This window comes from Phyllobates terribilis, unplaced genomic scaffold (genome assembly GCF_046119375.1).
Source record: "Phyllobates terribilis strain yellow unplaced genomic scaffold, ASM4611937v1 Scaffold_11__3_contigs__length_659146591, whole genome shotgun sequence".
Classification (NCBI taxonomy): Eukaryota; Metazoa; Chordata; class Amphibia; order Anura; family Dendrobatidae; genus Phyllobates; species Phyllobates terribilis.
This window is the reverse complement of record NW_027362771.1, coordinates 319,823,453-319,838,234: the sequence shown is the minus strand read 5'-3', so window position 1 is coordinate 319,838,234 and position 14,782 is coordinate 319,823,453. Positions and strand designations below refer to the sequence as shown.

Genomic DNA, 14,782 nt, shown 5'->3' with positions numbered 1-14,782 from the left:
GCATCTGTACCCGACAATTTATAACAGACAGAATAGAGCTTCACACATAGATTAGATAGCTAGAAACATGTCAGTCACATATATATGAAGTACAGTGACAGTGTTGATTACTGTACTTGTCATTTAGTGTTAAAATAAAGGATTTATTTAAAAAAAAATTGGCGTGGGGTTCCCCTTAATTTTAGGCTCTAGCGGAGGTTAAGCAGACAGCTGGGGCAAATGTTTGAAGCCTGGGAAGGGGGTAATACCCACGGAGCTTCCCAGGCTACTAATATCAGCCCCCAGCTGAATACCTAGCCTTTACTAGCTATTAAAATGGGGGACCCCCCCAAAAAAATGACGTGGGGTCCCCCCTAATTTAATAGCTAGCACAGGCTAGGCAGACAGCTGGGGGCTGATATTAATAGCCCAGGAAGGGTGCCATGAATATTGGCCCCCTCCCAGGCTAGAAACACCAGCCGTCAGCCGCCCCAGAAATGGCGCATCCATAGGATGCGCCAATTCTGGCACTTAGCCTCGCTCTTCCACGCTGCCCTGGTGCGGTGGCAGGGGGTAATAGGGTTGGGGTTGATGTCAGCTTATAATGCCAGCTGACATCAAGCCCAGGTTAGTAATGGAGAGGCGTCTATAAGACACCCCCATTACTAACCCCATAGTCAAAGTTAAAAGAAAACACAAACACCCAGAATAAAGTCATTTAATTGAAATAAAGACACAATCCTTTATTGTTCTAAATTAAACCATACTTACCATCACGCCCATTCCAGCTGAAGCCAACGATCTCCTGCAATAAAAGAAAAATAATAAAGCAACCTCATCCTTACCTTTCGATGGTTCCCAGGACAGCTCCAGCTCTGCTACATCGAGATGACAGGCTGGACCGCAGCAGAAAGCTGCCATCCAGCCTGTCATCCCGCAGACACTGAGAAGCGCAGGCATGCTTGCGCTCCTCAGTGTCTCTCTGTGACGTCATCCAGATGAGCCGAGTTCATGTCCAATGAACTCAGCTCACCTCATGCACGTCACTGACAGCGTGGGAAAATTCTCCTGCACTCAGCGCTTCAGCGTGAGAATTCTCCCACGCTGTCAGTGACATACATGAGGTGAGGTCATGTCCAATGAACTCAGCTCACCTCATGCACGTCACTGACAGCGTGGGAAAATTCTCACGCTGAAGTGCTGAGTGCAGGAGAATTTTCCCACGCTGTCAGTGACGTACATGAAGTGAGCGGAGTTCATTGGACATGACCTCGGCTCATCTGGATGCCGTCACAGCCAGACACTGAGGAGTGGAAGTATGCCTGCGCTTCTCAGTGTCTGCGGGATGACAGGATGGATGGCAGCGTTCTGCTGCGGTCCAGCCTGTCATCTCGATGTAGCAGAGCTGAAGCTGTCGTGGGAGCCATGGAAAGGTAAGGATGAGGTTGCTTTATTATTTTACTTTTATTGCAGGAGATCGTTGGCTTCAGCTGGAATGGGCGTGACGGTAAGTATGGTTTAATTTAGAACAATAAAGGATTGTGTCTTTATTTCAATTAAAGGACTTTTTTCTGGGTGTTGTGTTTTTTTAAATACTTTACTAGAAATTCATGGTGGTCATGTCTAATATTGGCGTGACCCCATGAATTTTGGGCTTAGGGCCAGCTGATAATGCCAAGCTGGCCTTAACCCCTTTATTACCCAGTGAGCCACCGCACCAGGGCCCTGGATGAGTTGGGTACAGCGCCAGAAGATGGCGCTTCTATGAACGCGCCATTTTCTGGGGCGGCTGCGGACTGCAATTTGCAGCGGGGGTGGCCCAGAAAGCTTGGGTCTCCCTGCGCTGCGGATTCCAGCCCCCAGCTGCCTAGTTGTATCTGGCTGGGCACAAAAATAGGGCGAAGCCCCACGCATTTTTTTTTTAAATTATTTCATGAAATTCATGGAATAATTAAGAAAAAAAGGGCTTCCCTATATTGTTGTGTCCAACCAGGTACAAATAGGCAGCTGGTGGTTGGGGGCAGCCTGTTCCTGCCTGCTGTACCTGGCTGGACACAAATATAGGGCGAAGCCCCACGTCAATTTTTTTTAAAATAAGTCCTTTATTTTAACACTAAATGACATTTGAGGAGTTAATAAAGATGCAGTCCCTAAATTATTATTTATTTTTTAATTAATTTTTCCCAAAACTTTTGACGTGGGCTTCGCCATATTTTTGTATGCCAGCCAGGTACAGCATCCAGCTTCTATGAACGCGCCATTTTCCGGGGTGGCTGCGCACTGCAATTTTCAGCGGGGGGAGGGGGGGGGGCAGAAAGCTTGGGCCTCCCTGCGCTGCAGATTCCATCCCCCAGCTGCCTAGTTGTACCTGGCTGGACACAAAAATAGGGAGAAGCTTCACGTATTTTTTTTTTTTAATTATTTCATGAAATTCATGAAATAATTAAGAAAAAAAGGGCTTCCCTATATTGTTGTGTCCAACCAGGTACAAATAGGCAGCTGGTGGTTGGGGGCAGCCCGTTCCTGCCTGCTGTACCTGGCTGGACACAAATATAGTGCGAAGCCCCACGTCAATTTTTTTTAAATCATTTCAGGAAATTCATGAAATAATTTAAAAAAATTGATGTGGGGCTTCGCACTATATTTGTGTCCAGTCAGGTACAGCAGGCAGGAACGGGCTGCCCCCAACCACCAGCAGCCTATTTGTACCTAGCCGGACACAACAATATAGGGAAGCCCTTTTTTTCTGAATTATTCCATGAATTTCATGAATTTAAAAAAAAAAAAACGTGGAGCTTCGCCCTATTTTTGTGTCCAGCCAGGTACAACTAGGCAGCTGGGGGCTGGAATCTGCAGCGCAGGGAGGCCCAAGCTTTCTGGGCCCCACCCGCTGCAAATTGCAGTCCGCAGCCGCCCCGGAAAATGGCGCGTTCATAGAAGCGCCATCTTCTGGCGCTGTACCCAACTCATCCAGGGCCCTGATGCGGTGGCTCACTGGGTAATAAAGGGGTTAAGGCCAGCTTGGCATTATCAGCTGGCCCTAAGCCCGAAATTCATGGGGTCACGCCAATATTAGACATGACCACCATGAATTTCTAGTAAAGTATTTAAAAAAAACACAAACACCCAGAAAAAAGTCCTTTAATTGAAATAAACACACAATTCTTTATTGTTCTAAATTAAACCATACTTACCATCACGCCCATTCCAGCTGAAGCCAACGATCTCCTGCAATAAAAGAAAAATAATAAAGCAACCTCATCCTTACCTTTCCATGGCTCCCACGACGGCTCCAGCTCTGCTACATCGAGATGACAGGCTGGACCGCAGCAGAACGCTGCCATCCAGCCTGTCATCCCGCAGACACTGAGAAGCGCAGGCATACTTCCACTCCTCAGTGTCTGGCTGTGACGGCATCCAGATGAGCCGACAATGAACTCGGCTCACCTCATGTACGTCACTGACAGCGTGGGAGAATTCTCCTGCACTCAGCGCTTCAGCGTGAGAATTTTCCCACGCTGTCAGTGACGTGCATGAGGTGAGGTCATGTCCCATGAACTCGGCGCACCTCATGCACGTCACTGACAGCGTGGGAGAATTCTCACGCTGAAGCGCTGAGTGCAGGAGAATTTTCCCACGCTGTCAGTGACGTGCATGAGGTGAGCTGAGTTCATTGGACATGACCTCGGCTCATCTGGATGACGTCACAGAAAGACACTGAGGAGCGCAAGCATGCCTGCGCTTCTCAGTGTCCGCGGGATGACAGGATGGATGGCAGCGTTCTGCTGCGGTCCAGCCTGTCATCTCGATGTAGCAGAGCTGGAGCCGTCGTGGGAGCCATGGAAAGGTAAGGATGAGGTTGCTTTATTATTTTTCTTTTATTGCAGGAGATCGTTGGCTTCAGCTGGAATGGGCGTGACTGTAAGTATGGTTTAATTTAGAACAATAAAGAATTGTGTCTTTATTTCAATTAAAGGACTTTTTTCTGGGTGTTTGTGTTTTTTTTAAATACTTTACTAGAAATTCATGGCGGTCATGTCTAATATTGGCGTGACCCCATGAATTTCGGGCTTAGGGCCAGCTGATAATGCCAAGCTGGCCTTAACCCCTTTATTACCCAGTGAGCCACCGCCCCAGGGCCCTGGATGAGTTGGGTACAGCGCCAGAAGATGGCGCTTCTATGAACGCGCCATTTTCCGGGGCGGCTGCGGACTGCAATTTGCAGCGGGTGGGACCCAGAAAGCTTGGGTCTCCCTGCGCTGCAGATTCCAGCCCCCAGCTGCCTAGTTGTACCTGGCTGGACACAAAAATAGGGCGAAGCGCCACACATTTTTTTTTTAAATTATTTCATGAAATTCATGGAATAATTAAGAAAAAAAGGGCTTCCCTATATTGTTGTGTCCGGCTAGGTACAAATAGGCAGCTGGTGGTTGGGGGCAGCCCGTTCCTGCCTGCTGTACCTGGCTGGACACAATTATAGGGCGAAGCCCCACATAATTTTTTTTTAATTATTTCATGAATTTCCTGAAATAATTAAAAAAAAATTGACGTGGGGCTTCACACTATATTTGTGTCCAGCCAGGTACAGCAGGCAGGAACGGGCTGCCCCCAACCACCAGCTGCCTATTTGTACCTAGCCGGACACAACAATATAGGGAAGCCCTTTTTTTCTTAATTATTCCATGAATTTCATGAAATAATTAAAAAAAAAAAAACGTGGAGCTTCTCCCTATTTTTGTGTCCAGCCAGGTACAACTAGGCAGCTGGGGGATGGAATCTGCAGCGCAGGGAGGCCCAAGCTTTTTGCCCTCCCCCCCCCCGCTGAAAATTGCAGTCCGCGGCCGCCCCGGAAAATGGCGCGTTCATAGAAGCTGGATGCTGTACCTGGCTGGCATACAAAAATATGGCGAAGCCCACGTCAAAAGTTTTGGGAAAAATTTATTAAAAAATAAATAATAATTTAGGGACTGCATCTTTATTAACTCCTCAAATGTCATTTAGTGTTAAAATAAAGGATTTATTTAAAAAAAAAATGGCGTGGGATCCCCCATAATTTTAGTCTCTAGCGGAGGTTAAGCAGACGGCTGGGGCAGATGTTTGAAGCCTGGGAAGGGGGTAAAACCCACGGAGCTTCCCAGGCTACTAATATCAGCCCCCAGCTGAATACCTAGCCTTTACTAGCTATTAAAATGGGGGACCCCCCAAAAAAAAATGACGTGGGGTCCCCTCTATTTTAATAGCTAGCAAAGGCTAGGCAGACAGCTGGGGGCTGATATTAATAGCTCAGGAAGGGTGCCATGAATATTGGCCCCCTCCCAGGCTAGAAACACCAGCCGTCAGCCGCCCCAGAAATGGCGCATCCATAGGATGCGCCAATTCTGGCACTTAGCCTCGCTCTTCCACGCTGCCCTGGTGCGGTGGCAGGGGGTAATAGTGGTGGGGTTCATGTCAGCGCCAGCTGCCATGAAGCCCAGGTTAGTAATGATGGCCGTCTATATGACACCCCCATTACTAACCTACAAAGTGTTAAAAAGAAAAAACACACTACACCCAGAAAAAAATAATTTATTTGAAATAAAACACCATTTTATTTAATTCTTAGTTTACTAAAAAAAAAATAGTTACCTGTCCACGTTCCTGCGCTGATCTCCCATGCACAGCTGTCACATCTGGAGATGGTGACAGCTGTGCATGGCTGCTGTAAGCTCACGCTGCCGGGAACACGTCCGCTCCCGGCAGCGGGAGCCACTGACTGAGGTCACCGGAGTGCATTCAGGCAGCGCAGCTCCGGAGACCTCCTTTACGGCAGTGCTGTACCGTGGGAATTTCTCACGATACAGCAGTGCCGTAAAGGAGCTAACCGGAGCAGCGCTGCCTGAACTCCGGTGAACCCTTACGGCCCCGTCATTCTAGCGGCGGCAGCGGTTCAGAGCGGTCACATTCTATGTGGCTGCTCTGAACTGGAGATCTTCGTGGGACACTCGTGGACTGCTACGGAGGGGTAAGGATAAGGTTGTGGTTTATTATTTTATATTTTATTACAGGAGATCGATGGCTTCGGGGAATTAGGTGTCTTGGTGAGTATAGGTGTAGTTTTTTATTTTTTACTTTATTTTAGGTGGCGATCGGCGGGGACAGGTAATGTATGAACTAATTTCTTTTAGGTAACCACTGGCCACCAATGACATGTATTTAACATTTATTGGGGACACAGTAGGGCAATTTAAATAGCAGGATCAGGCTGATGGGAACTACTGCTCCCATCGAGCTGATCCTGCTGGCAGGAGTGGACGGGGGACAGACATAGGCCGATGGGAGTAGTAGTGTCACATCGGCCTATGTCTGCCCGCACACACACCCGCACACACACCCGCACACACACACCCCGCACACACACACCCCGCACACACACCCCGCACACACACCCCGCACACACACCCCGCACACACACACACCCCGCACACACACCCCGCACACACACACCCCGCACACACACCCCGCACACACACACACCCCGCACACACACCCGCACACACACCCCGCACACACACACACCCCGCACACACACACCCCGCACACACACACCCCGCACACACACCCCGCACACACACACACCCCGCACACACACACCCCGCACACACACACCCCGCACACACACCCGCACACACACCCCGCACACACACACACCCCGCACACACACACACCCCGCACACACACACACCCCGCACACACACACACCCCGCACACACACACCCCGCACACACTAATCATGACGGGTCTGGGAGGTGAGGCTGACCTGTGCGGCCGTGGGAAAGTTGATGTGAGTTCATGCAGTCAAGCATGAACTCACATGAACCCTCTGAGGGCACCGCGGCGACTTCAAATGAACAGCTGATCGGCATCACCTGATACCTCAGCTGTTCATTTGAAATAACCGGCGGGAAAGCGCAGCACAGAACGGGAAAGCCGGCGGTGAAGTCTTTTCACTGCCGGCTTCCCCGCCCGGGTCCTTCGCTCCTTGGTGCTGCGCTCCCCGCCCGGTCCTAATTTACGATCGGGATGGGAGGTGGCGAGGGGAGCGGAGGATCGGGGTGGGAGGCTGCGGGGAAGCAGTATGGGGCTGCGTGATTGTTTAAAAGCCGGCGGCTTTTTACCGCGCGCCGGCTTTTAAACAATCAGGAGAATTCTCCCACGCTGGGATGGCATTCTGATGACAGGCTGGATCGCGCTGCCATCCAACTTGTCATCCTTCACAGACACTGCAGAGCGCAGGCATTATGGGAACTTCCGATTCCGGTATTCGATATTATAAAAGTATCGGAATTAAGTATCGGAATTCCGATACAGTGAATATCGGCCGATACCCGATATTTCAGTATCGGAATGCTCAACACTAGTCAACAGTAATTGACCAATTGTTTTAAATCAGGTTTTTGTATTAAATGTATATTTTTCTATTTTAGCAATGTTTTTTTCCCAATATCACAATTTGTATTAAAAATAAAAATTACAAATATTGCAATTTTCGCACTGATGATAAGGAGCCTGTTGAATACTCTTCCTGAAAGTACCAGTCATCATCCAAGAAAATTAAGTAGATTATGCAAATCAAACTCTGATCAGAGCGTGATTACAGCGTGATCAGTTTCTCTCAGATGAGGGAAAGATGGAAAAAAAAATGTCTCCATCTTCTCCATTGTGGCAGTCCGCTCAACTGTGTAAAATGTAATGCTGGATGTAATATAAACCTACATATTCAAATAAATCAAAACATAAATAAATATTTTTAGAACATTATCTGCGGTTATACAATGATGCAAAAAATAAGATGTATAAAAATAAACTATCTAGAATTTTTTTTGCACTATTAGCGCACACTGCTTAAGACAGACACTTTCTGCCGGAAGTGTCTTGATTATTTCATGTATAGCCAAGAAGTAAGCAACCCTAGACAAATGAAAAGTAAATGAAGGGAATGCTTACAGGTCTCTGGTTATAAAACACAGGGTAAATGCTTAAGGACATGAAGAATGAACAATATTATATGTGATGAATCCGTGGCACTTACATTTTCATCTTCAGCTTCTATATTAAAATTAATTTCAGTGATTCGATCAAAAGGAGCACTGAAAAATAGAAATATGGTTTCAACTTTAATATGGCCTCATCAAAACTATTTCATTAGACAATGAATGCTGAGAAGAATAAAATAAATGAAAATGAAGGCAATTTATGTGACTCAAAATGCTGGGCACAATGAAAGTAGTTTATAAACTCATTCAAGTACAAGGGTGTGTCGACACAGTGAAGATTAGTGAGAAGCAAATCCACAATGGATTTTTAGGATAATCTGCTGCATATTATTATATGGATTCTACACAACACTATTCAGTAAAGATGTACACTGTGCAGTATACCTTTCTTTTCTTAACAAAAAAATAAAAGACTACACTGGTGACTGTTGCTTGGCATCTGTAAAGGCTTCTGATTTATATACCGTATATGCTGGGAGCTATTTCTGGTGTATACGTCAAGCAGGGTCACTAATGTGATGTGAAAAGGGCATTAGCTTCTTCCAAAGAGAGGACATGAAACGATTCAAAGCAGAATATGTACATATTTTTCCCACAACATGTGAAAGTGGAATAAAATTCTGCTTTCACATATTTATAAGTCAGATTTATCACATGTTCAGTTCAGATTTAAGAACAAAATCATTACCAAAATCCGGTCAGGGTCCACAATGTGTCAACTTGGAATAAAGGTTATCACGAATGAACATAGCTAAGAACGATAATGAAAATCTAAACAGGTTGACGATGACCGGATGAATAAGCAAATCGCTTGTTCATTGGGTGAAATGATCTTGTGTGCTGCAACAATGGCAGCCTGCACACTGAGCAATCTATTACTGATCAGTGCGCATCTGAAGAGCGGTCTGCCTGTGTCGAAATGTAGATGATCAGTGGTCGTTTAGCGTCACCGGTCGGTTCGTGTAAATAGACCTAAAAGGGAAACGATCAGCAGGTTTTTGTAACCCAAATTAATATCACGTATGTTAAGGACAATAGTGCGGCTCTCACAACGTCCTCAGAACATCACTGCGAATGCACCACCCCGGAAGCAATGACGCTTGCAGAAAATCTCGGGCAGGGGAGCAGGTCACTGAGAGAAAAGTGGCTCGTCAGTCAACGGCAGGAGTCAGGTGAGGAAAGAGGCCAGAAGGCGGTAAGTACAGGGCCAAATTCCTGCACTTGTGACTCATTACCATAAAAATTGGACAAGAGATTTATCTGAGACGGAAACACAGATTGCTAAAACGAAGGTATGGATTTATTCAGCATTACAGCGAATTAACAGAGATGATATTAGCTTGGGCTACAAAATCATGCTGATAGTTTCCCTATAATTGAGAAGAGAAAAAGACTAAAGGCCCGATTCATTAATCTTGATGAGGAAGCGTACTGCGCCGCTTCATGAATCAGGAGCGTCAGACGATTGGTGTGCACCTCAGTGTGTGCTGCGCCACAAATCCCACTCAAGTCCCTGCTGGAATAAGATTTGAGGCATAGAACAGCCGCTGATAATGATGAATTGAATGCTCGGCAGTTGTCACACCCACACTCCAACCACTTTGTTGGAGATGGAAAAATATAGTGCGAGAAAGTCAAAAGTAGCAACATTTTAGAGCAACCTAGAGTCGTGCCAATATTATGCAACTTTTGAAAGCTTTTTAAGCAGTATCGTAAAAGCTTTGATGAATCTGCCCCTAATTTGGAAATGAGATGCAGTATCAAGCACACAAACAACTGTATGTACAGCAATGTCCACGTGGAAGCAATTAGTGACTTCAGAATCATGGTGCTTCATTGTGCTAATTGGTGGGGGGCTCAGAAGGCATTCCCCCTCTATTAAATTCCAGATATGCACAGGCAATAGCTATAAAAGTCTTGGAAAAGCAGTGAAGATGTGGTTAAATGTAATGTATACTCCAGATGCCAACAGAAAAAAATGGGTGTCTGCCCGATCTGTTCCCACATGCAGGTAAAGATACAAATTTGGGCGAACTTATGTTTAGAGTATTCAAGTCGTCTGAAACTTTTCAGATATTTTCTTGTAGGCAACAGTTCAGATATTATAATTGCATTCTAGCCAGGAATGGGCATCTCCTCGGTTTGATGGAAAATGGCTACATTTTTTTTTCAATCACTGATCGTTCATCTGGTTTGACAACTATTTCCATTTAATTGGACCTTTAAACTGAGAAAGTCTTCTTTGTACACTTTTTGGAAAACCTACATACATATTTAAAGTATTGATTTCTCCGCATTTCATGCCTAAAAATGACAGCTGCAGGCAAAGATCATGTTCATTTTTAACTCCTATCATTGAAAAGTGTGTGTAACATTGCTAAACTTAGTTTTCGGTTGTCACACACAACTCAGAGTGACCATCTTCAGTTTAACTGACATGTGACTTAAGAAATGACACAATATCAAGATAAGGAGGTGAATTACTTAATGTTGTCTTCCTGCTCTGCAAATTCTTCATCATTGAAACCAAACTGGTCGACAAAGTTAGAAGTCATCTGCTGAACTTGGTAGTCTGAAAAAGCCTGAAATCCAGAAATAAGTGTCAAATCAAAAAGGTTATCAAGGGAACAGTGTTAAATGATTTAAAAAAATGGCAGCAACAACAAATGTTCTTTTTAAAAAAAAGTAAAAAATCATATTTAGATGTATCCTATATGTATGTACACCCTAAGTAAATGCAATGATAGTTTCCACATTAAACCTATGATAGCAACCAGATTAACTACTGACCTGCTGCACAGACAACTCATTAGGAAAAGCGCCATCAATATCTTCATCTTCACTGGATGAGCGTAGATGATGGGTGTTTACCTAAAATGGCATTCAAATACACGGAGTCATTTTATACGTGACTGAAATGCATGATGCCTCTTATGTGGCAAATAAAAAACACTGAAAAAAAGGATGCAAGTAGCACTTACAGACCTAATTCCCATACATGTAACACAGGGGTGGGAAACCTTTTTTCTGACAAGGGCCATTTTGGATATTTCTACCATCATTCGGGGGTCGTACAAAATTACCAACTTGAAAATTACCTTGCAATATTTGGTCAAACAATTAGCTGACTCATCACTAATATGACAGCTGGATCTGCTTCTCTTTGGTGCAACCATATGATGTTAGGTGGTAGTAATGATAGTACTCACAACTGGTTTTCCAGATTTGCATCGGTACATCACATAGGAGACGCTGGGGCATCTATACATCACAGGAGACGCTGGGGCATCTCTACATCATATAGGAGACACTGGGGCATATACATCACAGGAGACGCTGGGGCATCTCTACATCATATAGGAGACACTGGGGCATATACATCACAGGAGACGCTGGGGCATCTCTACATCATATAGGAGACACTGGGGCATATACATCACAGGAGACGCTGGGGCATCTCTACATCATATAGGAGACACTGGGGCATACACATCACAGGAGACGCTGGGGTATCTATACATCACAGGAGACGCTGGGGTATATACATCACATAGGACAGGGTTCCCCAACTCCAGTCCTCAAGGCCCACCAACAGGTCATGTTTTCAGGATTTCCTTAGTATTGCACAGGTGATAATTACATCACCTGCACAGGCAATAATTACATCACCTGTGCAATACTAAGGAAATCCTGAAAACATGACCTGTTGGTGGGCCTTGAGGACTGGAGTTGGGGAACCCTGACATAGGAGACGCTGGGGCATCTATACATCACAGAAGACGCTGGGGCATATACATCACAGGAGACGCTGGAGCATATACATCACAGGAGATGCTGGAGCATATACATCACAGGAGACGCTGGAGCATATACAGTACAGACCAAAAGTTTGGACACACCTTCTCATTTAAAGATTTTTTGTATTTTCATGACTATGAAAATTGTACATTCACACTGAAGGCATCAAAACTATGAATTAACACATGTGGAATTATATACTTAACAAAAAAGTGTGAAACAACTGAACATATGTCTTATAATCTAGGTTCTTCAAAGTAGCCACCTTTTGCTTTGATGACTGCTTTGCACACTCTTGGCATTCTCTTGATGAGCTTCAAGAGGTAGTCACCGGAAATGGTCTTCCAACAATCTTGAAGGAGTTCCCAGAGAGGCTTAGCACTTGTTGGCCCTTTTGCTTTCACTCTGCGGTCCAGCTCACCCCAAACCATCTCGATTGGGTTCAGGTCTAGTGACTGTGGAGGCCAGGTCATCTGGCGTAGCACCCCATCAATCTCCTTCTTGGTCAAATAGCCCTTACACAGCCTGGAGGTGTGTTTGGGGTCATTGTCCTGTTGAAAAATAAATGATGGTCCAACTAAATGCAAACAGGATGGAATAGCATGCCGCAGCAAGATGCTGTGGTAGCAATGCTGGTTCAGTATGCCTTCAATTTTGAATAAATCCCCAACAGTGTCACCAGCAAAGAACCCCTACACCATCACACCTCCTCCTCCATGCTTCACGGTGGGAACCAGGCATGTAGAGTCCATCCGTTCACCTTTTCTGCGTCGCACAAAGACATGGTGGTTGGAACCAAAGATCTCAAATTTGGACTCATCAGACCAAAGCACAGATTTCCACTGGTCTAATGTCCATTCCTTGTGTTCTTTAGCCCAAACAAGTCTCTTCTGCTTGTTGCCTGTCCTTAGCAGTGGTTTCCTAGCAGCTATTTTACCATGAAGGCCTGCTGCACAAAGTCTCCTCTTAACAGTTGTTGAAGAGATGTGTCTGCTGCTAGAACTCTGTGTGGCATTGCCCTGGTCTGTAATCTGAGCTGCTGTTAACCTGCGATTTCTGAGGCTGGTGACTCGAATAAACTTATCCTCAGAAGCAGAGGTGACTCTTGGTCTTCCTTTCCTGGGGCGGTACTCATGTGAGCCAGTTTGTTTGTAGCGCTTGATGGTTTTTGCAACTGCACTTGGGGACACTTTCAAAGTTTTCCCAATTTTTCGCATTGACTGACCTTTATTTCTTAAAGTAATGATGGCAACTCGTTTTTCTTTACTTAGCTGCTTTTCTCGTGCCATAATACAAATTCTAACAGTCTATTCAGTAGGACTATCAGCTGTGTATCCACCAGACTTCTGCACAACACAACTGATGGTCCCAACCCCATTTATAAGGCAAGAAATCCCACTTATTAAACCTGACAGGGCACACCTGTGAAGTGAAAACCATTTCCGGTGACTACCTCTTGAAGCTCATCAAGAGAATGCCAGGAGTGTGCAAAGCAGTCATCAAAGCAAAAGGTGGCTACTTTGAAGAACCTAGAATATAAGACATATTTTCAGTTGTTTCACACATTTTTTGTTAAGTATATAATTGCACATGTGTTAATTCATAGTTTTGATGCCTTCAGTGTGAATGTACAATTTTCAAAGTCATGAAAATACAGAAAAATCTTTAAATGAGGTGTGTCCAAACTTTTGGTCTGTACTGTACATCACTTCAGAGGCTGGGGCATACATACATCACTGGAGAGGCTGGGGGCATATAATCATCCCCTGGAGACATGAGGGCATACATACTGTACATCACTGGAGACATGGGGGCATATATACATCACTGGAGACATGGGGCCATATGTACAACACTGGAGACATGGGAGCATACATACATCACTGGAGACATGGAAGCATACAAGCATTACTGGAGACATGGGGGCATACTAACACCACTGGAGTCATGGGGGCATACTAACACCACTGGAGTCATGGGGGCATACATACATCACTGGAGACATGGGGGCATACGTACATCACTGGAGACATGGGGGCATATATACATCACTGGAGACATGGGGGCATACAGACATCACTGGAGAGGCTGGGGCTGCTGTTTTCATCATTGGTGAAACTGGGAGTGCAGCGCGTGCTGACTTCGCCCACAAATTACATCCCGATGCTGCACTGGCCAGTGTCAGGATGTAATCCTCCACTGCCCACATCGCAGCGTTCAGTAGTGAACGCTGCATGTGCATGCTCTCAATGTAAGGCGCTACGGTCCCCGTGAATCTGCCCGGGTGCAGCAGAAAAGAGCTTTGCGGGCTGCAAACGGCCCATGAGCTGAAGGTTCCCCACCCCTGATGTAATACATATTATGATGATCTGAACATAGTACACAATACAGTACACTACGCAGACAAGAAACATGTGATGTAAGTAATATCATGGTAACTGTACCAGGTCCACAGTGTTCCTTCTGTTTGTTTCAGTCAATGTCTCCTCAACAAATGTTTCCCACCTCCCCCTGCAGTCCTCTGGGAGTCCTAGGGAGTTAATTGGGGAGTAGAGTTACATAAAATCCACTGTTACTAAACATTTATAAAACCTACAACACGTGTTTGATAAAATACAATAATTCCATAGCAAAAAATTATTTTCATTCAAGTCAAATGAAACACTTTGTGTAAAGGGAACCTGCCACACTGAACACGGTGTCTGCTCTTCGTGCAGCATATTATAGAGCAGAAGGTGCTGAGCAGATTTATAAATTATGTATGAAAAGATTCAGTATAATTTGCACTTTAGTCGTTTAAATCCCTGCTCATTCGATGCTTAGATGTGTCCAGTACATGGTCCTATAGTTAATGATTGACAGCCTTTGCTGTATGACTAGCATTTAAAGATGATTGTCTCTAAGTAGGACCTCCACTGGATTCCTAAGTATAACAAGACAAATATCTTAAATGATAATATATAAATGTGCAC

General features: G+C 45.1%; 1 protein-coding gene across 5 annotated transcripts in view; it reads right to left on the bottom strand.

The window, feature by feature from the left end:
* Positions 1-14,782, bottom strand: part of PPP6R2 (protein phosphatase 6 regulatory subunit 2) — a 111,076-nt gene that overhangs the window by 40,464 nt on the left and 55,830 nt on the right. For all 5 annotated transcript variants that reach the window (XM_073652582.1, XM_073652581.1, XM_073652580.1 and 2 more), the window contains 4 exons: positions 14,255-14,340; positions 10,803-10,883; positions 10,497-10,594; positions 8,048-8,105 (listed from right to left, as the gene is read on the bottom strand). In XM_073652582.1, coding sequence (XP_073508683.1) covers positions 8,048-8,105; positions 10,497-10,594; positions 10,803-10,883; positions 14,255-14,340 — 323 coding nt within the window. The remainder of the gene's footprint in view (positions 1-8,047; positions 8,106-10,496; positions 10,595-10,802; positions 10,884-14,254; positions 14,341-14,782) is intronic.